This window comes from Microtus ochrogaster, chromosome 4 (assembly GCF_000317375.1).
Source record: "Microtus ochrogaster isolate Prairie Vole_2 chromosome 4, MicOch1.0, whole genome shotgun sequence".
NCBI classification, from domain to species: Eukaryota; Metazoa; Chordata; class Mammalia; order Rodentia; family Cricetidae; genus Microtus; species Microtus ochrogaster.
Window position 1 is genome coordinate 17,519,596 of NC_022011.1, and position 26,455 is coordinate 17,546,050.

At 43.5% G+C, this 26,455-nt stretch overlaps 1 protein-coding gene across 2 annotated transcripts in view; it reads right to left on the reverse strand.

The window, feature by feature from the left end:
- The window catches only part of Hydin (HYDIN, axonemal central pair apparatus protein), a 332,133-nt gene that overhangs the window by 198,838 nt on the left and 106,840 nt on the right, over positions 1-26,455 (reverse strand). For both annotated transcript variants that reach the window (XM_005345678.3, XM_026777026.1), the window contains exons 11-13: positions 14,229-14,347; positions 8,536-8,759; positions 1,189-1,256 (exon numbers count right to left, since the gene is read on the reverse strand). In XM_005345678.3, coding sequence (XP_005345735.1) covers positions 1,189-1,256; positions 8,536-8,759; positions 14,229-14,347 — 411 coding nt within the window. The remainder of the gene's footprint in view (positions 1-1,188; positions 1,257-8,535; positions 8,760-14,228; positions 14,348-26,455) is intronic.

The following is a 26,455-nucleotide window of genomic DNA, read 5'->3' on the forward strand; positions in this document are numbered from 1 at the left end:
GAGGACTACTGAGAGCTCAAGAACAATGGCAATGGGTCTCTGATCCTACTGCACGTAATGGCTTTGTGGGAGCCTAGGCAGCTTGGATGCTCACCTTACTAGAAATGGATGGAGGTGGGGGTCCTTGGACTTCCAGCAGGGCAGGGAACCCTGATTGCTCTTCGGGCTGAGGAGGGAGGGGGACTTGATTGGGGGAGAGGGAGGGAAATGGGAGGCGGGGGTGGGGAAGAGACGGAGATCTTTAATAAATAAATAAATTTAAAAAAAAAAGAAAAGATGCTGTGTTCAACTCTTAATGCACAGGACCTAGTTTCTTCTTTACATATAATTTAGAAACAGTGCTGCAGAGGAAGAGATTCTCTTTTATTAAAACGTTAAGTGAAGAGCTTTGTAAACCTTCCGTCTCCTTGGTAAGGATCAAAAAATATTCTATCCAATTTTTAAGTTTAAAATGGAAAGCTAGGACTTGGCTGAATGGCTTAGTTAGTGCACTAGTTTGCATTTGATTGCTGTGATAAACACCATGACCAAAAGCAGCATGGGGAGGAAAGGGTTTATTTGGCTTACACTTCCAGGTAACAGTCCATCACTGAGGGAAGTCAGGGCAGGTACTCAGTGGGAACCTGGAGGTACGCACTGAAGCGGAGACTATGGAAGGATGCTTCTTACTAGCTTCCTTTCCATGGCCTACTCAGCCTGCTCTTTTATACAGCCCAGGAGCACCTGCCCAAGGATGGCATCACCAGGCCCTTTAATATCAAATTAACCAAGAAAATGCCCTTTAGGCTTGCCTACAGGCCAATTTGATGGAGGCATTTTCTCAATAGAAGTTCCCTTTTCTCAGATGACTTTAGCTTGCATTAAGGTCATTTGCTAGCACAAGGACCTGAGTTTGATCCCTGAAACTTACATAAAAAGACAAGTGTGGTGGTATGTGCTTGTAATCCCAGTGCTGGGGAGGCAGAAGGGTCCCCGGGGCTCAATGGCCAGAGAGCCTAGTCTAATTGGTGAGCCCGAGGCCAATGAAAGAGATTGTCTCAAAGGAGGTAGATGGTGTTCATTCAAGGTTTATCCTCCAGATTCCATATGTACATACACATAAGTGTGCACGCATGTATGTGCATGGATGTGTACACACACACAAACACACACACACATACACACTCAAAAAAGAAAAAAGTTACTCACCATAGGAAACATCACCAAAGTGCAGAGCAGGGACATTAAAATGGAACGTAGGCCCAATGACACATCCTCTGAAAGTCAAAACACAAACAGGGAAGTAGGGATGACTCCAGTGGACCAAGGTAATGCTCAGAACCCGGGAGAGAATACACATGAATAAACAAACATTGGCATGAAATCAGTGACAGAGTCTAAGTAGCCATGGCATGACAGGCCATTCTAGTAGCCATTACAACCATTTTTTCAGAGGGTGTGGTGTATCCGAGCGGGCACAGCACTTGTGTGCCAGGGTTTTCATAGGAATATGGATCCTAATGACTATATAAAAGTTGGACAAGCATAGTAGTCACTTGTAATACCAGCACTTGTGAAGCAGAGACAGGGAGTCGCTGGGGCATGATGTCTAACTAGACTAACCAGAATTGGTGAGCTTCAGGCTCAGTGAGAGACCCCGCCTCATAAATAAAACAGAGTGATTGAGGAAGACACCTGATGTCACACTGGGCCTCCACAGGCAGGTGCACATAAGTGTTCACACACATGAATACATACACACATCCATATTACACACCAATACCCAGAAAAGTCTTCAGGTCTCAAACTATAGGTTTTAGGAAATGCTAGTGTAATTAGTGTATAACATTGTTTCTGTTTGTGACCATGGAAGAGGCAGCCAGATCACCAAAATAATGCACAAAAGGTGGCAAATCTGGATGAATTATACACTCTGTAAAGCAATCAGCTCATCAAGAAAGAGAAAATGGTTAAGAGCATGTACTGTTCTTGCAGAGGACTGGAATCTAGTCCCCAGCATCCACACAAGGTGGCTAACGTGCCTTTAACTCCACATCCGGGGAATTTGTTGCTTTCTTCTGACCCCTGGGCACCTGTGCTCATATCTGCACATGCCCCCCCACCGCAATACACACAATTAAAGACAAAATAAATAGTTAAAAATAAAAAATAAAATGCAGGTTGGAAATGTCCTTCATGTGGGCTAGCTTTCATAGTGTTAGACGGTGCTATGCAGGCCCTTGGAGAAAAAAGGATCCGGGATCTTACTCAGCAGCGAACCCTGCACACTACAATCCTAACCTGACAAGCAAGACAGGTTCACTAGTATGATAGCAACATGACTGTTACCAAGGTAACCAACCTGGTTGGATTTTAGGCTAGTTCCATGGGAAAAAAATTCATAACTGGTATTATAAAACTTGTTTAAAAAAAATCCCCTGGTTGGAGAGGTCATAGGCCCCTAAGTGGGAACCAGCTACTATTGTTTTACTAAATAGCGATGCTTTCAAACGACCTTATAAATATTTATACCATAGATTAGTGCTGCTCCCAACACTGGTCAAAGAGGATAGACAGTCTTAAGATGCTGTGAAATCTTGGGGAGTGGATTGTCTCCTGGGGCTTCCAGAAATATTCATTGTTCCGTCATCACCTGCACCTTGGCTCAAATTAAGACCAGTATTGAGGTCAAACCTACAGATCTCTAAAATAATAATATATATTGTCTTACTCTACTAAATTTGTGTCAATCTTTTCAATAGCCAAAGAAAGCTTATAAGGCAGGTATTCTTGTTTACTGGCTAAACATCATTGTTCTCCATAATCAACCTTTTTAAATGTCTAGAGCAAAGGTGAAGGTTAAACAGTCTGTATACTTGGCAAAGCTTTAAACGTTAGAGACACACAGATACCTATTATGCCACATGCGACATGCTGGTGCCCTAGTAACAGCGCTGGCTGCTGGAGACATAGCTCTACTGTGCTAAGACAGAGGAGTGACCACAGCCAAGACTCAACATGGTAAGCCGCAAATCTGTTCTCATGACCCTGTGTTAGGCTGATGATCTGAGCTGGTTTCCAGAAGCCTGTCTGGTACTCAGCAGTGTGTTAGGATTCAGCTGAGAATGGAGCCAAAGAAGCTCCCAGCTTATACTGCTGGGTTGGAGAAGACATTTGGGGGGGGGTGTCAAAGTTTCAAGTAGATCAAAAAGTATATGAAACGAACAGGGATGAAAGGAAGTAGGAGAAGAGCAGGGGAAGCAGCACTAAGGTGCCATTTCATCAGCGCGGAAACTGAAAGACCCAGAGATAAATCATATGACATCAAAGGCTCTGGTCACCGAGAGACCTGTGGCTAAATGATGCCACCTGGACTTGGTAACATGACCGTCCCAAAGACTCGGACTGACTGGATCACCATGACAAGTTAAGTGAGACAGTTTGAATATCAAATATCTCTATGCCATAGTTGAAAGTTTATGGGATTACATATGCCAAGAGAGAGAACAAGATTGCTTATTGGGATAGGTTTAAAAACAACATTAATTTCATAGCATTCAATCACTTAAAATATTGTGTCATAAAATTAGAGGATAATGTGTATTTGTTCTCCTATAAAGTATATTAGCCCCAAAATACATGGAGTCTGGGACAGGGTACCTGGCAATAAAAGAATAAGAAGCAAAATTCTAGAATCCACACTATTAACTTCATAGGCATTTCTTGAGACATTGGGTCCTGAGAAAGTTTTCCCCTCAAAGTTATAACTGAAATCATAATAATAATGCAGGGCTGGGAATATGATCTATTGCAGATTTTTTTTATATAACTAGACTCTTACTTATGATACCAGTGGCTCATGGATTTTCTACCTTACTGGGCATGGTTTAAAATGCTAAGATACTTTTGAACACATGCAACACTGAGTTTGAGAGGAAGTTAAGTGAGGAAGAAAATCTATGCAGTTTTTTTCCTCTTTAGTAACTGGTAATTTGTTTAGGGATAAAGCCCAAGCATTTCCTCCACAGTTGACTTTCCCTTTTCATTGAGAGAAAGCAAAGTGAACATTAAAAAAGAAGGTGGAACAGGAGCATGGGAACTTGGGGGGAAATGTCCAAAAGGTAGAAATGTAACCCAGAGAGAGCAAATGGGGTTTTAGTCCAAGTTCTGCTTATTATTTAAATCCTGTTATACACAGTAGAAAATCTCGGTCACCTTAACTGTTTTTCTGTTAATGACATGAATTTCTACTTTGTGATTCTGAGAAGAGATAGGGATTAAACAATCCACTCGTGTGGCTGAGAGACAGTTCAGTGGTAAAGAGCACCCGCTGCTCTTACAGAGAGCCTGGGTTCAGTTCCCAACACCCACTTAGGCACCCTGGAGCTGACACCCTTTTCAAGCTCTTCAAGCTCTCGGCACACACCTGCAAGCACTCACACACATAATGTGAAAGAATACACTCAGGAAACAGAAGAGCCCCTCACTCAATATTACAGGCTCTCAGAAATTTGTTTTAAAGATAGTGTCATTGAGAAATAACTTAAGTACATTCATAACTCAGTCATTTAAAGTGTTCACGTTGATAACATTGGGCTAATAACAGAAAGTGTGACAAGCACAATTACAGAACGCTTCTCGTGCCTCCGAAAGAGACCCAGGCTCTTAGCTGTCACCCTCATCTTTCACCTGCTATCCTTAACCTACCGATTTAAATGGCTTTGCTTATTTTCTACATTTCAAATAACTGGAATTATATAATATGTGTGTGTGCATGTGCATGCATGTGCTTATTACTGGCTTCTTTCTTCTGTTGAGCTGGTTTAAGGTTCCATCCATTGTACTACATCATAGCACGTACCCACTCTTCTTTCTTTTTCACCTTTTTGTGGTCAATAACGTTTCATGAATAGATGTGTCGTATTTTGCTTTTCTTTGCCTAATATGAATAATGATGTTACAGACAGTCACATGCAAGTTTATGCATGGACATATGCCTTCAATTCTCCTGAGTATATACTCTGGAGTGGAATTGCTGAGTCAATGTTCATCTACTTGAGGTAAGGACAAGACTATTAATCAAACTGGCTGCAATAGCTCACATTTCCTTCAGTGTGCATGAGTTGTCCCATTGCTATGACATAATATCTGTAAGAAAGGAAGGGTTTACTGTGGGTCACAGTTTGAGGGCACAGTCCACCATGACAGGGAAGGCAGCATGAGCGTGAGGCCACTCACTGGTCACATTGCACCTGCAGTCAGGAATCTTTCTCCTTCTTATTTAGGCCGAGACCCCAGCCCACGGAACTGTGCTACACACAGATGAAGTGGATCTTCCCATCAAAATTAATGCAATCTAGAGACTTCAGCACAAACCAGCCCAGAGGTTTGTCTCCTGGGTGATTCTAGATCCTGGCAAGTGGACAATCAGCAGTAACCATCATACCACCATCAATATGTACATGTGTCATTCCTCCAAATTCTCACTAGTGGTTGCTTTTCCATTGTGTTCCTTATGGCCAACCACACGATGGTGAGGTGGGTTTTCTTGATAAACATTTCCCCAATCATGCTGATGCTCATACCTTCATATCTATATCTTTTTTTTTATCTTTTTGACCTAAGTATCTTAAAAATCTTTGTGTAGTTCTAAATTTTGTTATTTGTCTTTTTATTGCATTGTAACACACACATATGTTAGAAGTCCCTTATTAGATATGTGGATTGCAAATATGATCTCCTATTTGGTTTGATAGTGTACTTTGAAGCACAAATCTTTTTACATTTTGATGAAGTCTAATTTATTTATTTGTCTTTGCTTGTTTTGTGCTTAGGTGTCTTGTTAGAGAAACCAGCATCTAATCCAGAGTCATGCATATTTATGTGTGCTTACTTTAAACAGTTTCATTGTGTTGGCTCTTGAATTTGGGTCTCTGATTTATGCTGAAGAAATTTCTTTATATTATTAAGCTTTGAGTTCTTTTCCTTTTTAAATCATGAAAGACTGTGGATTTTGGCAAATGCTTTTTTATATTTACTGAGATAACCATCTGGATTCTTCTCTTATTCTTTGATTTTTGTTGATATTGTATGTGTTGCACCATGTTGACTGAATTCCATATGTGAGCCAGCCTTGAATTTCTGAGGTAAAATCCATTTGATCCTGGTGTTTAATCTTTTTATATGGTGGTTTATTGGTAAGGATTATTATGTCTATACTTATAAAGATACAAAGGAGGAGATGTGTAAGTTTTATTTTCAGCATGTCTTTGTATGGAGCATGTTGACATGCTGGAGATTGTAGGGGGTATGACTCTTGACATCTTGATGTCAAGAAATTGAATCAAGTTTGATTCAAAAGTTTAAAGAATTGATCTGCTAGAGATGATAAAGAAGCCTTGGGGGCCCAGATGAACAGTTTGCCATGAGGTGTGAGTTGCTGTGGACATAAGAAACGTGCTGATGCTCATGCTGCGGGAAAGTGTCCTTTCATCTCTCTCCTGGGACAGACGCCTGGAGGACGTAAACCCTGGGTCAGTGCACATATGTTGCACCTTCTGGAGGAGTATGCACTTTCAAATATTTGGGAAACAACTCCATTTTTTTTTCAAGACAGGGTTTCACTATGTAACAGCCCTGGTTGTCCTGGAACTCACTCTGTAGGCCAGGTTGGCCTTGAACTCACTGAGATCCACCTGCCTCTGCCTCCCAAGTGCTGGGGTTAAAGGCGTCTGCTGCCACCACCCACACAACTCTAATTTTTAATAGTTTTTTAAAGATAGGGTTTCCTGTAGCCCATGCTGGCCTCAAACTTGCCATAAAACTTAAGATGATCTAGAACTCCTATCTTCCTGCCTCTACCTCCCAAGTCTGGGATGACAGATGTGTGACAAACACCATGCCTGAACAGACTTTTAATATTATAACAAACACAGATATATTGAGGGAGAAATTATAAGTGTCTTAAGAGTATTTCAGAGAAGTCTTGAGGCTTTAAGAAAATCCTAACTGATGTGATGGCTGAGTGCCATGCATACACCCCACGAGGAACAGCCATTTAGACTCCTTAATTACTCGGGACTGTCTGTAACAACAACGTCAAATGTTACACATTGAACAGCAAGCGGCAGGAACTCATTCTTGTCCTTCTTGGAAGGGTGAGGCTGGGCAGTAGCTGCTGCTTCCCGAGCTTCTGCCCTCTGCTGGAGAAGGCATCTTTACTTGTGCCTTTGTCTGTTTGTGTCTGGGTCCTAATCCTCACTGCTAACCCAAAGCTATTGGATTAGAGCCCACCCATATGACCTCATCCTAACTTTATTACCTACTCAAGGGTCTCCTCTCCAAGAGCAGTCACATTCCGAGGTGCTAAGACTCAACACTGAAAGTCTGGGGACACAATCCAGCATATGGATTCTTGGGTTGAGTCTGAGAATAAGAGCCTTTGGACTGATGTCAAGATTCTGAATGAGATCTATACATTTTTTGTTTGTTTTTTGAGACAGGGTTTCTCAGTAGCTTTGGAGCCTGTCCTAGAACTCTCTCTATATACTAGGCTGACTTTGAGCTCACAGAGATCCACCTGTCTCTGCTTGGATTAAAGGTGTGTGCTACCACAGCCCAACTGAGATCTATACATTTTTGGGGAGATAGCACAGTTTGTCTCTCTTTCCAATGCTATTCCAGGCTCCAAGAGACACACTGGTTTGTAGAAGGATGGGACCTGCTGCTATCACTAACACTTAGAGAGATGTCCATGGATTTCTAAAAAAAAAAAAAAAAAAAAGCAGACCAGAGTGATGTGTTCTGAAGGTATTTGTTCTATTTGGTAGAAACGGTCTTTTTAAGCACCAGGGGTCAATATTGTATACCTGGTTTGTTACAAAAAGAGATTTTTTTTCAAATCCCAAGGACAAATTCTGCTTGCTATTCATGACCATCAGTGACCACAAACAGTTGGAAACACCTTCAAAACATTTTTATCTGAAAAGCTGTACGTATCTAGCCTTGGCTACGAGACTAATAAGTGGTCACTTTCACACTGCTCGAGGGCATTGAAAATAAGACAGTTTACAGAGTTCCATACAACAGAAATAAATGACAGAGGTTCAGAGAGACTGTGAGACTAGAGAAGATGTTTTCAAGAACACAGGCTGATTCAGGTGTTACTGCAATAACCTGCTTTCTCCAAACAGTTTATACCTCAGGGTATATTCTGTACACTACCACCCTCAACACGCCCAGCTGATTGCAGAAGCTCAGAAGGGTCTGGCCTGATTATTACGTGGATGAGCGTAACTAGAAGTCTGCATTAAAACCTTTATTTCATAGGTTACAACCTATAGAAGAACCGGATATTCAGGTAGCATCTGCATCCGTATTATAATGACACCCATTAAGGAGAGAAGCAGTGGTGGGCATTTTAGACATCTCACTCTGCTGACGGGTTCATATCAACAGATAGTGACGGACAGCCAGGATACGACCTACTTTTCAGACTCTAGAAAGCAGAAGGGAAAACTCCGGTCAGTTTCTACGTTAGTTACAAATGTCCCATACCTAATGGTCAGCTTCACGGGCTCTGGGGACCCGTTAACATCGATCAGGAACTCTTCCTCGAAGTGCCCCAGGGTGGTAGAACTGAAGGAGATCTGGACAGCTTGGACCCCACTCGGTTCAATGATGCCTTCTTTAGGATTGAAAGCAAAGCAGGCCCCCAAGGCTGAAGTTGGAGGAATCACATTGAAGAGGGCATCGATGCTGCCTTTGTTGGATATGATTGCCTGTGCCAATCAAAGCCAAAGGTGATCAGGGCAAGGGAACTGCACTCAGTTTTCAGGTAAATACATGATGTCTTATTCAGCATCAGGGAAAACTGCAGGAATTATAACGAAAGGAAACTCTCAGGAGAAATGAATCCTTTGGTATCCTGAATGCCTGAAGATTAGACTCCCAAGTCATAGGTCATTTTATGCTTTCAGTGTTCTCTTTAAAATTCAGTTAGTTGGAGCTAGCGTGATGAGGACCCGAGTTCAGGTCCTAGAATCATATCGAGTGGCTCTTGACTACCTGTAAACTCCAGCTCTGATGCCTAAGAACTTCACAGGTACCCACACTACAGGTACATACTCCCCACCTACACATACAAATAACTAAAAAAATTTAAAAATCTTTAAAATTGTTAGTCATTTGAATTATACTCATACCACTAAAAGGCTGGTTATAATTATATCTATGAATGAAAATTCTCTAGAAAGAAACCACAGGAAGGCAGATAATTTTCTCGAGTGCATGAAGAAACTAAGGTTAAGTGCAGGCTGTAAGAGAAGAAACCATATCAGAATGGAGCAGCAGCAACTGCTCAGCCTGTGCCTGTGATGGGACTCTAGGTGACAAGGATGCTCTCCATGGTGCTGTGATTTCATCCTCCTGGAATTTGTTCATCTCACACAGCATTGGATGAGGGGCTGTTTGGGGAGTCTTATGCAAGCAGTCATTTCACTACAGATGCTTTATTCCTGTATGCTAATGTCCTGGCCCCAGGCTAGTGTCCTCATATGATGGCACGGTAGGTTTTGAGTGCACATGTGAGCAGCTCATGGCTGGCATGCAGAGCCCTCCACAGCTGGTTTCATTCTGATGCTCCCACCCCGCATCTCACCATCTGTGTGTGTCCATGAACCTCCACTACAATCACACTGTTCTATTCTTGGCCTCCAAAGACACTGCCTCTGTTTCTTGACAATTCTGTCTTCACACCTAGAAAGGTAACTGGCTTCCTCCCTTGATGAATAGGAACATCCCTTAATCCATACCCAAGACATTGGAAGTTAATCAAACCAAGTTAGTTATCTGTCCTCTGCACACTATATGGAGACTGACCATACTTCTATCTATGTATGAAGATTTTTTAAATACCTCTTAAATATGCTCTATATCCAGAGGATCTGGGTTCAATTCCCAGCACCCACATGGCAGCTCACAACTGTCTGTAACTCCAGTTCTACAGAATCTGATACCTTTACACCAATGCACATAAAATAAAGTTAAATAATTTTTTTTTTAAATCTGTGAGTTCGAGGCCAGCCTGTTCTACATGGACATGTTCCAGGACATGCTCTAAAGGTACAGAAAAACCCTGTCTCAAAAAAAAAAATGCTCTATAAAACAAGCAAGGAGGGGGTTGTAGCTAGCTCTTACTTGCATGAGGAGGCTAAGGTTAAGTGAAGACTGAAAAGTGCCCAAGGACATCTAGAAATGTAGTAGAAAAATGTGAGATACGTCAGAGACATGCTAAGGAGTGAGGGAACGTGCTGGAAGCTAAGGAAGGAGTCCCAGAAAAGTCAAGTGAAGACAGAGGTCATCAGAATGAGCTCTGGGAAAGGAATTCAGGGTCTTATGTATAATGAGAGGTCACCCTGACCTTGAGGAAGAGAGTGATTGTGATGGGGTGTGGTTATAGGATCCAAAGGACACTGTCCCGGGAGGAAGAGGTACGTGAAGTGTGGTGGGCTGGCTCAGGTCACCGTTTGAGATAAGAGTGAGTGGTGAGGATGAGAACGGCAGGAGGACGGGGTGCGTGTAGTGATGGGGACCCAGTGCCCTGCCTAGGGAAGCCCCCATCACATGGCACCTATTGCTTTGGCAGGACAGTGCCTTAGGTGGCCAAGGAGATCAGCTGTGGCTAGAGGTCCAGGAGACCAAGCTTTAGAGCGGAGCACAGGTAGGCCAGAAACCATGTCCTCTGCAAAGGAACACAGCCACTGCTGCCAGTGAGAGATAATCACTGCGCCAAAACAAACCATAAATAAGCTTGCTTGCTGCTTGGCTCATCTTTTTATGTCTATTTCCAGCCTTCCTTGTTCTAAAGTCCCTGGAGTCTGAATTGTGCATCCTTCTCTTTCTCTTTTAAAGAGACCACACAGAAAATGACCATGGCTGAGGACTCAGGAGCCAGAGAGCCCGGGTTCAAATTCCAGATTTGTCTCTGACTTTCTAGTTAGGCAATTTAGACAAACTCCCTAAGTTCTCCGTGCCCCAATTTCCCCATCTGCCCTCTTAACTCCTCATATTGCTGAAAGCATAAATTTCTTAGTTCGTGTAGCTGTGAGAGTAGCACCTGGTAACAGAGTTTACAGGTAAAAGTGACACGCCCCCTTGCTCAGCACTGCGGGCATAGAAGTTACCTGTGTTTAAAGGGTAACTGACAAATGCTTGTAACTTGTAGGCTAATCCTTTTTCAAAAGTAAGCCATTTTTGAAAATTTCCCATACATTTACAATATATCTTGCTTATGTCCGTGATCTTGAGGCTACTCTCTAAGGTATTCACGGCCCATAGTGCTTCTCTCTGGACACAAGCACAAATCCCAGTGTTGCTTTTATTGTTATTTGGTTAACATGACTATCTTTCCCAGGTTTTCTGAGCAGTGACAGTTCTTCCCCCTCCCTCTGTGTGTGTGTGTGTTTGTGCACGCGCGTGCGTGTGTGCATGCATGCATGCACTGCATGAGTGCTTTCCTGTGGTATGTACCTGTGTGTGCAGATGGATGCATGTCTGTGTACCTGTGCATGTGGAGGCCAGAGGTCACATCCAGCGCCCTCTTCAATTACTTTGCACCTTATTTATTAAAATGGAGTCTTTCACCGAACCTGGAGCTCACTGGTTTAGTAAGACTAGCTGGCCAGTGCAGGGATCTTATTGTCTCCATCTCCTCAGCACTAGGACTGCAGGCAAGTTCCACCACGCCCAGGTTTTTATGTGGTTTCCAGGGATATGAACTCAGGTCCTTAGGCTTACACAGGAAGCACTTAACTTTACTTGGGAGGCATCTCCCAAGTTCCTCCACCTTGGAGAACATGATATCATTCTCTTGTTCTTGACAAAGAAACATCTATTAATGAATACTGAATCTGGCTAATAGTTTGGGACATGATCCCGAGGCCCCTACCCCTGAGGTCCAGCTCTGTGGGCAAAGGGGTCACTTATAATAGAACTCAGCCTCCCGTTTGTCTTCCCTCTGGGTTACACTGGAGAATACTGTGTCTACTCTTGGAAGTATAGGTATTTTTTTTATGCATCTGCTAAGCTTAGCAATGATGAAGCTCAGCAGCTAGTTATTCAAATTTCTCAAGGAGGTAATGTAATAAATTGAGAGACTCAATGAAGCGTCAACACTGGAGATGCTGAGAGTGCAGAATCCCCCCCAGAGACGCACCCCACCATGTCCCTCTCTGCCACTTCTCAACCCTGCCCGATCTGATGCCTCACCTCATTGGACACTTTGGCTGGCTGGGGTTTTGCTCTGCAGTTAATATCTAGGCATGCCCACTAAATTGCTAAAAAAAAATTGTTATTATACTCGGGGAAACCATATCCATTTTGCACTAGAACTGTCTTCTCGTGATGTGGCATCCATAAAGTACAATCAGTAAGGTGTAAGGAGAATGCATATGGGGTAAATTACACAGCAACAGCAAAGAATAAGAACTATCATACTTTTTCTCTGCCTCGGGGACTCTTCTCTCAAGTTTTAGCTGTGTACCTTTATGTCTTAATATCATTCAGATTGTGTTCCCTTGTGTATCATCAATCCTGACATTGACATCTGTGTTCCTTTGCTTCGCTTCAGTTAGATCAGTTACCCCAGTGAGCGTGGGAATGAAGGACACTGTCCCCATGTCATGTAGGCACTTCTCCTTATAGGCTGGATTTATTTGCTGTGGAAAGATAAGTTGCAGAGAACCTGCAGGACTGAAATGCCAGTAAAGCTCCTCCTATTCACAGATACCATAGAGGGCATCAGTGACCCAGCGCTCACGACATTTACAAGCTGAGTAACTTGGCCAAGTTCCTGCCACCTACAGCAGTTAGAGTTGCATCCGTCTTCTCTACGGCCATCATGGCTGCATTCTCTGTTCTCCCTTGCAGACACAGACAAACAATAGAACACGCTCTACAGTGTGACATGCCACCTCTAACGCTGCCTCCTATGAAAACCTCATCTACGTTCCTCAGAGCTCTTTAACCTTCGGCCAGCATGTGATAAAGCTGGGGGTGGGGGCGGCGGTGAGGGACTGCAATCTTGCAGGAATGTGCTGGAGGTGAATGCTGTGAAGAAGGAGGGATTCCAGGCTCCAGACTCTACTATAGGAGTGCCTGCTGAGCCTTCCCGCTGTATTTATGCAGCATTAGCCTAACTAGACAAACTTTTCTATGCCCCAGCTTACTCAGGCAGAAATGGAGGGCGCAAGTGTCCTTGCTTCCTAAGTGAATGAAGGGATTCCAAGCACCAGCATGGCATCAACACACAGAGGAGGAACACAGAGGAATTAACCACATGCACTTGGCGTTTGTGGTGACATAAGGATAAAAGACTCTGCCTTTCACAATTCTGTAAGGATTGCAAATTACACACACATACACACACACGCACATGCACATGTGCGCACACATGCATGCACACACACACGCACACACACGTGCACACACACACATGCACACACGCACACACACACACACACATGCACACGCTCGTGCACTACATCCCAGAACCTGACAGCTACGTGTCACTTACTAAATAGCTGCTTGCATTACCTTCCTAAGATACAAACATTCACAATTTAGGAGAGCCTAAAACCAGGTTTCCATGGCAACCATGGTATCTATGTGTAAGTATACCCCATAGAAGCTGGCCCGTGAGGTGGCGCTGGAGCAATGCCACCTCTGAAGAACCGTAAATTCATCCTGGAAAATTCCGATTTCTGCTTAATTGGGAAGACAGAGAACAGGACTCTCCTTCAGAAAGTGAGAACGTTGGATTTTTAAAACACGGGGACTGGGGAAGAGCAAACTGCGGGGCGATCCCCAAGTGTGAAAACAGCTATTCTCATTAGGATCGAGAAAATGCACACGGCCCTCTTCCCTCTGATCTGCAGGATTTGGGCTGTCCGAGAACAAGCACTAGGCAGATGGGGAGGTGTATTTATGGCTTTTCCTTCTGCGGCCCACAAATCGAGAAGGATAAAGCCAATGAAATTACAGTGCTGAAGACTTTGAGCATCTGATAAAGTAAAAAGAATAGGAGAAGACACTCCCCTTAGCATGGGCTGGACAGAGGTTGGAATAGAGACAGAAAGTGGACAAGGAAGGTGACTTACAAAGTCTCTATCAAATAAAAACCACATCAAAAGAAGCAAAGAGAAAAAGGCCAGGTTCTGTCAGAAGCCTCAGTGAACAATGGCAGTGCCTACCTCGTAACAGTGGGCAGATCCAATGAAAACTTTGCCAATGTCCAGCAATTCGAAGTTGAAGTGAATCTTGGGCCCCATCCCTTCTCCTCTGATTCGGAGGGGCAAGCGGATCTCTCGACCTGCAAAATTAATTCTTTATTAGTTAGACAGTATTTTATTAGCCCAAATCACCCACAACTTATTACCAATGTAAGGCACAAGCTTCTCAAATACTCCCCAGGACTGCTCTGTACCAAGGGAACTAGAATTTAACTAAGGTGGAAGCTGGCTCTTATCTTTAGGAAACAGTAATATTGCTGAGTGCTTACCTTTAATGAACAGCTTACATAGCAATTAGGGTTGACATTTTATCAGGGAAAAGACAATTAAGAAAGTTAACCTCCAGGTCCAGAACGGCAAATGCTACGTGTTCTCATTTCTGTGCAGAGGCTAAAGCTGGTCCCATTGCAGTAGAGGGTAGAGGAGTGATTACCAGAGGCAGGGCAGGGCAGGGCCAGGCAGAGGGAGGGAGGGTGAAGAATACAGTCAGATAGGGTTGGGGAGGAGAGCTCAGTGGGGGAGTGTAAGCATGGGATGCACAAGACCCCAGGTTACATCTCCAGCACCATCACACACATACACACACGCGTGCCCACGTGCATACACACACACACACACACACACACACACACACACGATAATTCTAGTGTTCCATTGTACAGCAGGGAAGCTAGAATATATTATATATTTCAAAATAGCTAGAAGCCAGGCCCGTTTGCAGCACGGATGGGTGGAAGACCATGACTGGAGGCCTGACCCTGGGTACCACTACGTTGAGCAAATGTCCGGTGGAGAAGCGGGAGAGAAAGAGAAGTGGAGCGGTCATGTGATGTGGAAGACAGGCTGAACTGGATTGCAATGCGGTGAGGAACAGGCTGATGTAAGCGGTCTGCGCTACCTGAGACATGTCTGGGCCAGCGACTCCACCGCAGCCAGGATCTGTGTTGATGTCCATGACCACGTGAATGCTCATGGTCTGGACTGCTGCCTAAAGCCACGGTGATGTCCAAGGGCTGTGCTGAGCTGGCCTCCATCCCTCGCTGGCCCTGGTGGTGGCATGGATGAGGAAGAGCTGGTCCTGCCCCCTCTCGGTCTTGGGGGGTGGTTTTTGGCAGAGGCCCAGGCTGACCAATTCAGCTACCACCCAGGCTCACATCCAGGGCTTTGAGTTGGCCCACCCCAACACCTACCCCATCTATGACCTGCTGGAGCACGAGAAGGGGTGGGTCCTACGGAAGCTAGGCACAGGATTTCCATTATTAGCGGATATCACAAAGGCGTTGGTGAGGACCCAGTGGTGATGGTGTGCCAGGAGCCAGAGGTCTTGAGCCAGACCAAAACACTCATTGAAATGAACATTTGTAAGTAAAGCTTCTTGGGCAAAAGGGTCTACTGTGTGACACACTGCAGCTCACAGTTTCCAATACCACTACAACCAAAGCATATACAATGGAGTGGAGGGAAAGATGCAGGAGTGAAGTGGGTTTATTAATTATTATTTTCCTTTTCTTTGGTGGAGGAGGTTACAAGGGTGGAGGGCTGACATAGAAGGACTGGAAAATGAGTGGGATTGGAATGCATGATGTGAAATTCCCAAAGAATCAAAAAATTATGTCACATAAAAAATAGCTAGAAGACAGGACTTTGAATATTAAAGCAAATGATAAATGGCTGAGGCAATGGATGTACTCATATCTTGATTTGATCATAACATATTGCATTTATATATTAACATATCATGTTGTAGCATGTATTTATTATATATACAATTAATGTATAAATTAAAATAATTTAAAATTGAATCGAGTCTGAACATTATTCTGAAGTTTTTAATAAAGCCAGGTAGCTTGTCTGGTTCTGCAGAGGGTGACCAGGGATGGATACCAATCCTAAAGGGATGGAAGCCACCACAAGACGCTAAAGGATGCTGTTTGTCTTGATCTGTGTTTAGGAAGACCTAGAGAACCAGCCATCTAACTTTGTGGAGCTGACCTAGACTCCTATACTTTACGGAACTTTTTCTACCTCATTCCATAGATGTCATGGAATGGGCTCAAAAGCGTGTGACTTAACACATCCATAGTGGATCCGAGTCAACACAGATCACATAGCCAGCCACTCTGGGTCTTCCCTTTTTATAATATGGAAATATCTTCACTAGATAATAGAAGATCAACTGGAAATTACAGAGTATATGGAAGTCTTTCCTAACTCCACCATCTCAAGATAATTATTGTCAACACTGTGGTGCCTATTGTCTATGCTTAATTATACCAAACAGTTAATATAAGTTTCTGCCTGATTCTTCCACTTAAAATATGAGTTATACTTTTCCATGTAAAATATAAGTCCTGAGTAGGGCTGTATGACTGCGTCCCTGCCTTGGCAGCTTGCATGGCATTTTCTAGTATCATGACTGCAGAAAGGAAGCTTTTCAAGTCAAATACAGCCCTAATCATCCAAATCCTGTGTCCTAAGTGTGCTGTGCCTTCAGCAATGGAGGTCCACCCTCTACTCCCAAGAGGCAACAAAGGGCTGCAATGAAGGTCTATATTGTTTTGGGAGACAGTGGGACTACCCTGACCAACTATTCAAAAGGAGGTTTCTTGTGCCTGGTACTGGAGTCTGTTTTTAGTCTATGGCTCTTGCTGGGAAACACTATCAGCTCAAAACTAACTCTCTCCTCTCTCTCTCCTCTCTCTCTCTCTCTCTCTCTCTCTCTCTCTCTCTCTCTCTCTCTCTCTCACACACACACACACACACACACACACTGTGTACAATTACAGTTTTAGGTAAATATAAAAATAATGATTCTTTGCGGTCTTATCAAACTACCTTGGTTACCTTGGTGTCATCTGTCCCTTGTCTCTCCTTCTCTGTCTGTATTGACTGACCTCCCTCCTCCCTCCAGTTGCAGCTCCCCCTCCCCCGCCTCTACCTGCCTATAGCATACTTTCTTGGTTTCTATGGTTACTCCATGTTGTGCACACTCATCTGAGGATTTGGAGCTAGGAACCAAAAATGAGAGAAAACATGCAACAATTGTCTGTCTGGGTCTGGGTTGCTTCACTCAATATAATCTTTTCTGGGTTCATCCAATTACCTGTAAATTTCATGTAAAACTTCACTTTTCCTTATATCTGAATATTATTCCACTGAGTATACGTATGACATTTTCATTATCCATTCATCTGTTGAAAGTCATTTAGGTTGTTTCCATCGACTAGCTACTGTGAACAGACATTATGAAGCAAATATCTGTGAAGTATAGCTGGGTCATATGGTAGATTTATTTTTAATTGTTTGAGAATTCTCTAGGCTGATTTCCAGAGCAGCCACACCAATTTGAATTCCCAGCACCACGGAATGGATGAATGAGAGTTCCTAGACCTCCACGACCTCACCAGCCTTTGTTATTAGTTGCTTTGTCTGGTGGGGGAGATGAAGTCTCAAGGTCGTTTTAATTTGAATTCCCAATTACTAAGGATGGTGAATATTTACTGCAGTATTTCTTACCCATTTTTATTTCTTGTTTTGAGGGCTCTGTCTAGATCTCCAGCTCATCTTTGAATGGGTCATTTGTTTCCTGGACTCTCTGTTTTCTGGCTGTGTATATTCTGAACACTAGTCCCCGGTCAGATGGGTAGCTGGTGGGGTCTCTCCCACTCTGTGGGCTTCTTCACTCAACTGCTTGTTCCCTAAGCCATTACAGACAATGCACACAACAGTGAGGTCCTGGTTGTCAATGGCTGGGCTTAATTCTGGGCAAAAGGGCTCCGTACATGACTTTGAATACTTAAAACACTTTTGATGGCCTATTAGGTTCAGGTTTTAGTATTAAACAATTCAGAACTACCAAGCAACATTTTTTTTAGACTTTTTGTCTCATATCTCTTTGGGCATTTAAAAACATTAATTAATTAATTTTATATCTCAGCCAGAGTTTCCTCACCCTCCAGGCCTTCTTTCATCCTCCTCTCTGTCCCCTCCCCCAAGGAAGCAGTGGCCCACTGTTTCATCACAACACATGTTCGTTTCTTGGCTTTTTGTGTGTTTGTTTGTTTAAGGAAGGCAGTCTTGTGGTATGATTGAGCATCCTTTGGGTATATACCCAAGAGCTGTATACCCAAAGGATGCTCACTCATACCACAAGGACATGTGCTCAATTATGCTCATAGCAGCTTTAATTTGGAATAGCCAGAACCTGGAAACAACCTAGATGTCCCTCGGCTGAGGAATGGATAAAGGTCTTGAGGTAGATTGATTCCCTGTTTTCTGGGAAACTGCCACTTACTAACTGGTTGTACAAGTTTGCATTCCCGTCAGCAATGGAGGGTGTTCCCCTTGCTCCATATCCTCTCCAGCATGAGCTGTTGCTTGTGTTTTTTATCTTAGCCATTCTAACAGGTACAAGATGGAATCTCAGGGTTGTTTTGATTTCTATTTCCCTGATGGCTAAGGATGTTGACTATTTCTTTAAGTTTTTCTCAGGCATTCTTTTTTTTTTTTTTTCGAGACAGGGTTTCTCTGTAGCTTTTGGTTCCTGTCTTGGAACTAGCTCTTCTAGACCAGGCTGGCCTTGAACTCACAGAGATCCGCTGGCCTCTGCCTCCCAAGTGCTGGGATTAAAGGCGTGCGTCACCACCGCCCAGCATTCTTAAAACGGAATTCTTCTGTTGAGAATTATCTGTTTAAAACTGTATCCTATTTTTAATTGGGTTATTTGGCTTGTTAACATCTAATTTCTTGAGTTCTTTATTTATTTTGGAGATCAGGCCTCTTTTGAATGTGAGGTTGGTAAAGATCTTTTCCCATTCTTGTAGGCCGCCATTTTACACCTTTGATGGTATTCTTGCCTTACAGAAACTTTTCAGTTTCATGAGTTCCCATTTATTAATTGTCAATCTTAGTGCTTGTGTTATTGGTGATCTGTTCAGGAAGTTGTCTCCGGTGACAATGCATTCAAGATTACTTTCCACGTTCTCTTCTGTCAGGTTCAATGTATCTGGATTTATGTTGAGGTCTATGATCCACCTGATGTGAGTTTTATGCAGAGTGTTAGACATGGACCAATTTGCATTCTTCTACATACCGACATCAGTTAGACCAGCACCATTTGTTGAAGATGTTTTTTTTCCCCATTGTATAATTTTGGTTTCTTTGTCTAAAATCAGGTGTCCATAGGTGTGTGGATTTATGTCTGGGTCTTGGATTTGATTCCATTGATCCACCTGTTTGCTTTTATGCTAATACCATGTGGTATGTATTGCTATAGCTTTGTAGTAGTAGAGCTTGAAATCAGAGATGGTAATACTTCTGGAAGTTCTTTTATTGTACAGGGTTGTTTTAGCTATTCTGGTTTCTTTAGGGGGTATTTTTTAAAAATTAAATTAATTTATTTATTTTACATCCCGACCACAGATTTTCCTCGCATGCCCTCCCCCTCACCTCCCTTTTGCCTCCCCAATTCATTCCTCCCCTATTTCTGTTCAGAAAAGGGCAGGCCTCCCACGGATATCAACAAAACATGGCATATCAAGTTGCAGTAAGACCAAGAATCTCCCCTTGTATTAAGGCTGGGCAAGCCCACCCAGTATGAGGAATAGAGTCCCCAAAACCAGCAAGAGTTAGAGACATCCCCTGCTCCCACTGTTAGGAGTCTCACAAGAAAACAACAAGCTATACCACTGTCCCATATATGCAGAAGGCCTAGGTCAGTCCCATGTGGGCTCCCTGGTTGTTCAGTCCCTGTGAGCCCCTGTGAGCCCAGGTTAGTTGACTCTGTGAATTTTCTTTTGGTGTCCTTGGCTCCAACAATCCTTCCTCCTCTCTTCAGCAGGATTGCCCAAGCTCTGCCTGATGTCTGGCTGAGGGTCTCTGCATCTATTTCTACCAGCTGCTGGATGAAGCCTCTCTGATGACAATTGGGATAGGCACCAGTCTGGTCACAGGAGATGGCTGGTTCAGGGTATGTGTCTGCTTATTGCTAGGAGTCTCAGATGCGGTCATCTTTGACTATTTCTGAGTTTCCCTTGCATCAGTTTCCTACCTGACCCTAAAATCCGCCCCCCCCCATCCCACTTTTCAGTAGTCTCATTCAGTCCAACCCCCCCCCCAACTTGATCACCCGTTGTTCCCATCCCCACCCACCCTCAGTCTACTCTGGGGATCTCTTCTATTTCCCTTTCCCAGGGAGATCCAAGCATCCCACCCCCTCCCCTTGACCCCTGTTACCTTAGCCTCTCTGAGCTGGTGAATTGTAGCACAGTTATCTTTTAGTGGTGAATTGTAACATAGTTTATCCTTTTCTTGACACAAAGCAACAGTTTTAAATCATTGTTGCCATCATTATAATGCCTTGGGGCATCTTACTGTCTTCTGTTGCTATTTAGCTTTTTTATATTTTGGGACAAGGATACTGTCTATTTGTTATTCCAGTTTGGGGCAACATCATGGTCCTCAGGTAGCTATAATTTTGACTATAGGAAACATGAATGATCTTTACAATAATTGGGACAGTTAATCTATTCAGAGGGTTTTCTTCACTCCACCTGTCCCTGGAAAGGAGACATCAGTGATGACAAATACCTGGCAGGAGGGGTCCTCAGACTTCCTAACGCTGGGGACCTTCAATCTAGTCACTTGTGTCGTGGGGACCCCTATCATAAAACTATTTTTGTTGCTCCTTCGTAACTGTAATTTTACTACTGTTACGAATTGTAACATAAATGTCTGATATGAGACCCTTGTGAAAGGGCCATTCCACCCCAAAGGGATCACAACCCACAGATTGAGAACCACTGCTCTAGAATATAAGTAAAACCTTCAGAGCACTCAAACACTGCCAGCCTTCACCATTACTCCAGAATTCAAATCTCTTGGCAATGACTTGGACTCTATGGTCAAGCGAAATGTATTTTTATTGAGATTCCGATTTGCAGACTGGGAGAGAGAGAGAGAGAGAGAGAGAGAGAGAGAGAGAGAGAGAGAGAGAGAGAGAGAACTGCTAATGCATCATGGGATAAACAGCAGGGCTATTGATAACTACCAGATCTTAAACTTTCTCCAGCTCCATCTTTGCCTTGGCTGCCCTCCTTAACAAACAAACAAAACACAAAATAAACAAACACAAAACAGACAGGTGTTGTAATAAAGTGGTGGACCACTGTTTCTTTGGGGATTGTTAATTATTAATTATTTCTGTCCTGTCTGTAGATAGCCACTTCCTGTACTGGGGACAGAATGAGTGCAGAAATCAGTACCTCTGCATTTCTAGGGGTCTGTCTAAATCTTAGGGTCATGTTACAAATGTTCCTTTTTCACAGGATTTTCTAAGCAGATATTTTTCTTGTTTTGGCAAAAAGCAGCCAGAAGAACAAACACGGAAGAGCAGTAAACTGTAAGAACAAACTCTTTCCTAGACAAGCAAGATCTTAAAGCATTTAAAAAATAACTGTAGCTTCTCCTGTATGGTTAGAGTAAGCTGGCCTTACTCATCAGAGACAAAGGGATGCTCCACGGGGTACATTTAATGAGCCTGAAATCACTAAAGACAACGGACCTCACTGCATTAATCACCAGAAAATGAAAAGCACAGGCCTTTAAAAGCTTGTTATCGGCTATGCCTGTCATGTTTCCCCCCTGCCCCCAGCCTCCAGATTCACTCACTAAAATGCTCATCTCCAAGGGATTAAGAAGTGGAAATTTGGGGAGCGGAATAGAAGACAAACAGGGAACCTTTCAGAAAGACTGAAGTCCATGTCCTTACAAAAGAGCCCAGAGGGACCCCCATGGGGTAAGGACTCATCAAGATGGCGCTGTGAGAAAAGAGCCCTAAGTGGCTGCCTCGATCTCACAAAATCAGTGGGCGTAAAGTCTCTCTCGTTTATAACCTACCTAATCTGTGGTATTTTCTCAGGCTCCTGGACTGACCAAAGTAGCAAGCCATGCATTCAGTTCCTACATTCCCTGGCACAGCCTTGTGTAAAAGAAATGCAGAAGGGGCTGCTGCAGTCGGCCTGTTCTGTTCTGTGGAGACACAGGGGCCTCCTACTTTCCTTAGGCAAAACCTAGGGTGTCTGTTGGCTCATCTTCCCATACCGCTCTCTGAGGAAAATCTAAGTCCTTTATGTATCTTGTTGTTGCCTTCTGCTGACTAGCTAGGGCAAGCTCTAGCCAGAGGCCAATTTGGTGGTATTTTCAGAATCTTCAGCATATTGTTTATCATTTACATTACAGTTCATGGGCACAGAGTATAAATATGGCCGCCTTGCAGTTAGACGTCTGGAAGCCAGGCAGGCAAGCAGATCTCTCGCTTCATTCTTTCCGTAAGTTATTTTAGGTAATCTAGGTTCTCTGCATTTCCATGGGAAATTGAGACATCTATTTTTTACTATTTTTAGGTGTGTGTGTGTGTGTGTGTGTGTGTGTGTGTGTGTGTGAAGAGAAGGGGCAGAGAGAGGGAGAGACAGTGTGCACAGGTGCCAGCAGATGCCTACACAGACGATAAATCCCCCTGGAGACGGAGTTACAGGCAGTTGGGAGCCATCTTGCATGGTGCTGGGAACTGAACTTCGGTTCTCTGCAAGAGCACCAGCGCCCTTAACCACAGAGCATCTCTCCAGGCCCTCCACAGGAATTTCAGAACCAATGTGTATATTCCTATTTTAAAAACAGTTGAGATTATTATTTTGCTCGCAGCAAATCTACAGACAAATGGGAGAGCGGGAGGGAGTGACAGTTGGAACAACGCTAAATTCACTAACTGCAGGCAGTGTGGTTTTCCATGTGTGCAGGTCTGTAATTGCCACAATGCTTCATCCATTTCACAGTGCAGGTCTTGCAGGTTGTCCAGTTTACCCCTGAGTAATTTATATTCCTAATGCGATGTAAGCAATATTGAAACTTCAGCTTCCCACTGTTCACTGTTAGCATATAGAAATACAACCCATTTTTTTCTGGAAATTAATTTTTTATTCTGCAACTTTGTTGGAATTGCTTTCTGGTCCTCATTTTAAATATGTAGCCTCCAGCACCGCTTTCTCAGAATTCTGCTTCAATAAAACACAGATGAAGCCCAAGAATCTACATTTGTAATGAGTGACCAGACCTGGGTCAGGTGCAGGCTCTCTAAGGACACCCACTTGAAAAACATGAAGATTGCTAACTATGTGACCTGCCAACAAGGCAGGGTTACTCAGATTGTTCTTTTGCCTCATATGTAAAGAGTAGATAGCTCTGATTAAAAACATGGTAAACATACCTTATGGTCTTTATCTAATCTCGTGATAAAGGAAGGACAATACCAGATATCAGAAATGAAGAGCACCCAAGCCTAGTAAATTAAGTCAAAGAAAGTCCAGTACTTTGCAGAGTAGGCACAGGTGTTATGGTCTGGTGGCTCCTGTTTTACCCTCACACCAAGAAGGTGTAAGGACTTGTTTTTATCTGGGAACAGAGAACTGAACCAAGATCTTTGCATAAACCCAGAACTCTGGAAAATCTTCCTCTAACAATAACAACAACAACAACAACAACAAAGCCTAGGAAAATTCCACCTCCTGGCCTAGGATGGGCTGATGAGGCCTGTCGTCTAGCCAGCAGACTGATGAGGGGGAAAAAATCCAAGGCCCAGGTGCAGGTTTTCAATCCAAACTTACACATCACCAGACAGGTTCCAGGAGCAGAAGCTGACTGTGGAAGAGTGGAAGAAGACCCAACAAAATCCCTACTCAATAGAGTGTTTAAAATCCAGTATCCATGCTCAATAACTTTACAGTACAAACATTTCCAACTGTCTGAAGGAACAGTCACATTGCTGAGGAAAACCGGGGGCTACCACAAGCAGCCCAAGAAGGACATAATAGAAAATTCTTAAAGAAACTCTAACATAGCATTCTCAAAAAAATTGAAGAGGCATAATAGGAAACGGAAACAACAATGAAAGAACAAAATATATAAATACAAAATTACATGATTTCTAAAAATGAAGCCAATGAAAATTTAAAATTGGATAGATGAATACACCGAGAATAGACATAGCTAAAGAGATAATTAGTCAAATAGAAGAAAGAACTTAGAATAAAATACTCAGAACAGTGGCTGGCAAGCAGGCTCAGTGTGTAAGAACAATTGCTGCCTAGACTGACGACCTGAGTTTAATCCCCAGGACCAAAAGGAGAGAACTGGCTCCGCAGTCCTCTGGCCTCCACATGTGTGCTGTGCCAAATGCACATGCACACAAGTAGATAACCGCAATAAAATTCCAATAGAAAACAAAATCGATCAGAGACAAGGAGATCGAAGAAGAGATAAATTCTGCAATCATCTTGAGAGCTGAAAAGAAGGCAACACTGAAGAGGCAGACGATGAGAATTTTCCAGAACTGATGAAACTAGAGAGAGGACGGCAGGGAGGAGCACGTGCTGCTCTCGCAGAGGACCGGAGTTGGGTTCCTAACACCTGTGACTCCAGCATCAGGGGATCTGATGTCCTCTTCTGGACACGGACACACACACACACACACACACACACACACACACACACACACACACATTTCTTTCTTTAAAAAGTGTGAAAAGTAATCAGAACTTGCTTCTATGAACATAGTTACCATTGGGGCTTGAAAGTGAGATGTCCCCCATGGACTCACACTTGGTCTGGTGGAGGTTTGTTGCTTTTTTTTTGTTATTATTATTATTATTAGTAGTAGTAGTAGTGATTTTTAGAACCTTTAGGAAGTTCCTGGCTGGAGAAAGTAATTCTTGGGGAAGAAGCTTTGTGGGTTACAGGCCCCACTTCCAGCCCAAGTCTTTTGCCTCCTGGTCTGTGGAGATGTGAGGAGTCTCAGCAACATTGCTCTCACTGACATGGGCTCTGTACCCTCTCAAAACAAAGGTTAAAACAAGCCCTTCCTCCCTTATGTTGCTTTGGTCAGGTATTTTGCAGAGAGGTGAGAAAACCAATTACTACAGTAGCTTAGAGCAAAGGCAACCAAAAGGAAAGCCAGCAGGGAAGAGCTTTTCTATGCACTTAGCAAATGTCTCTTAGTGACATAATGCCAGGGGGTCTTGCCAGCTGGTTGATGATAAGAGCCAGCAACCATCAACAGCCCTCCAAAGGACACAGAATTACACGGAGCTCACAGGAATGATAATATGGAATTACTATGTAAACAGAGCCCTTCCTTGGCAACTGAATCGGTTAGGAAATGACTAACAAAATAAAGAAGACTGTCACACAGATGGAAAAATTACATTCAGTTTACCCAGGAGAAGAATGCTGGGGAAGAATTTGGAACCACAGGAAACAATAGATGCATACAACTCGTGGTGCATTGTTTGGGAACCTCCTGGAGAGCAGCCAGCCCCCTGGACCCATGCCAAGAACAGTGTCCCCAGGGAGCTGGAGGAGGTCCCACCACCTGTGGCATGGGGGTCACATACTGGCATATTTCCAGTCTGCATCTGAATACGGCTGCCCTCCCAAACATTTCCTGCAGATCCTCTAAGATCCTGGACGCTGGGCTGTGGCACAGAAGGAGATTTATGCCGATCCAAAACTCCTCATCCGCTCTGCACTCGTGGCAGGGCCATCATGAGCATCCCGCCTCCATGTGCAGGGAATCACCCAGTCAAAGCAGAATGCGGTTACCCATTTGATTATATTTCTGTTTCAATTATTTGCTTTTTCACTGAACATTTATGGAACAAATTTATGTTCTTGGTGCTTGCAACATAGGCTTATATGGCATGAATCCCACACAGAATTTCAAGAAAAAGGAAACCAAGACCACTTTTGCTTAGGGATGAATACACAGATGGTAATTTTACACAGGAAAGCAAGAAAATGATCCCCATAATGTTTAAGAGGATAGGCGCATTCACGGGGAAGCTGGCAGTCTTGGGTTGGCAGCCCATCCTGCTGCGCATTCTTAGGCTGGCTGGGGAACGTGACTTCACAGGTGCGGAGGAGGGTGGGATCTGGGCAGCTGGCTGGCTGCCCTTCAGTGGCTGTGGACTCATCTCTCATCCTCCTAGTTTAAATAATCAGAACATCCATAGTATCCAGGGCAACCCACACATTGCACAGTAGAGGTGAGGTGAGTAGCACAAGTGACTGATGGTGTATAAAGGAGAGACCTCCTTTAGGGACACATCGTCTTCAAGTGACATCTATGTAAATAGTAG